General features: G+C 33.4%; 1 protein-coding gene across 1 annotated transcript; it reads right to left on the reverse strand.

Moving 5' to 3' along the window:
* Nucleotides 1–297: 297 nt before the first annotated feature.
* On the reverse strand, nucleotides 298–1,287 carry LOC128516500 (trace amine-associated receptor 13c-like). The gene has a single exon (XM_053490558.1). It carries the CDS (start codon nucleotides 1,285–1,287, stop codon nucleotides 298–300), a length of 990 nt encoding a protein of 329 aa, XP_053346533.1.
* Between the last annotated feature and the right edge of the window lie 218 nt (nucleotides 1,288–1,505).

A 1,505-nucleotide genomic window follows, 5' to 3' on the forward strand; every position in this document is an offset into this window, starting at 1 on the left:
TTTAAATACGTGTTTAAGGTTACATTATTAAAGTCAACCTGAAGCGTTTGGCTCAGATAAGCAATATTTTGACATATCACAAAGTCAAAAAATGTTTACTAATGAAAGAACATGAATTGAGGCAACTTTCAGTTAAAAAAATTGCAATTTATTAAAGGCTTTTCATAAGCCCTATATAAAATATAGATAAATAAAAAAACATTTTTTTATAATATATAGATTTTACCATACTTTTTTCAGCAAAAAAATTAAATAACTTATTTAACTTAAGGCACTTTAATATAATAAAAAAAAATATCATGAAAGAACATTGATTAATGTAGAGTCAATTTGAAATATTCGCAGAGTTAGGATTAATTTAATGCACCTCCTAAACCACGGGTAAAACAAAGCATAAATAAATGGATTAATTGTGGAGTTAAGATAAACCATAATTAAAAAAAACTGAAAAGATACTGACTGAAATTCTATAAGATTTCCGAATAAACTGTAAATACAATATGGGAGTAAACAGGCCAAAAACACAGACACTAAAATGCCGAGGACTTTAGCTGCTTTTCTCTCAGATTTCATTGAGTGTGAGTTGATTTTCTGTGTTTTAGGCCGTGTGTGATTATTAAGCTCTCTGATAGCAGTGGCATGTTTCTTAGCAATCACAAAAACTCGAGTATACAATATGATTATGACAGAAAGCGGAAATATAAAGGAAAATACAAGATCAATTATGGTCCAAACCATAGTCATACGGAGAACACACTCCCCGGGACACAATACAGAACTTGTGAAGTTTCTATTGAGATATAGGACTGCTGAGATATATGCCACCACTGCAGACCAGTTTAAAACAACAGCAACACAAGTGATTCTCACAGAGACAATGTTCATGTAGAGAAAAGGGTTTGAGAGAGCCAAATAGCGATCCACAGCGATTTGAGCAATAGTATAGATTGATATTGTAAGAAGACTATTAGCTAACCAGTAGATTGTGCACAAATCTCTTGCAAAAATCCAGCATGACTCAATAGTCCAGATTAACATTAGTGGCAATACAAAAATACCAACAAGGAAGTCCGACACAGCCAAGGAGAGCACAAGCATGTTGCTTGGTGTGTGAAGCTGCTTGAAAAGAAAAACAGAGATGATGATTAGCATATTTCCACACACTGTTAGCAGAACCACAGCAGCTGAACACACATACAGTAAGATATAAACTGCAGGAGATACGGATCTCTCTGGACAGGAGAAATGCTCACAGCGATCAGAGTGATTAAGCTCTGTCAGGTTCATGAATACAGCATTTTATAACGAATGCAAAATTTTAAATAAAACAGGAATCTCTGGTGCTTTTATACACTAGAAATAAAGCACGCCTTCCCAATTTGAGTGACAGCACAAAGACTAAACTAAATATCACAGGAATCCCTTTCATTTCTGTCATTTAAAATGTTCATGTTCGTTAATTAAAAATTTAATTCACCTACAGTATGTAGTGAACATTAGACAAG

Source organism: Clarias gariepinus, chromosome 2 (assembly GCF_024256425.1).
Source record: "Clarias gariepinus isolate MV-2021 ecotype Netherlands chromosome 2, CGAR_prim_01v2, whole genome shotgun sequence".
NCBI classification, from domain to species: Eukaryota; Metazoa; Chordata; class Actinopteri; order Siluriformes; family Clariidae; genus Clarias; species Clarias gariepinus.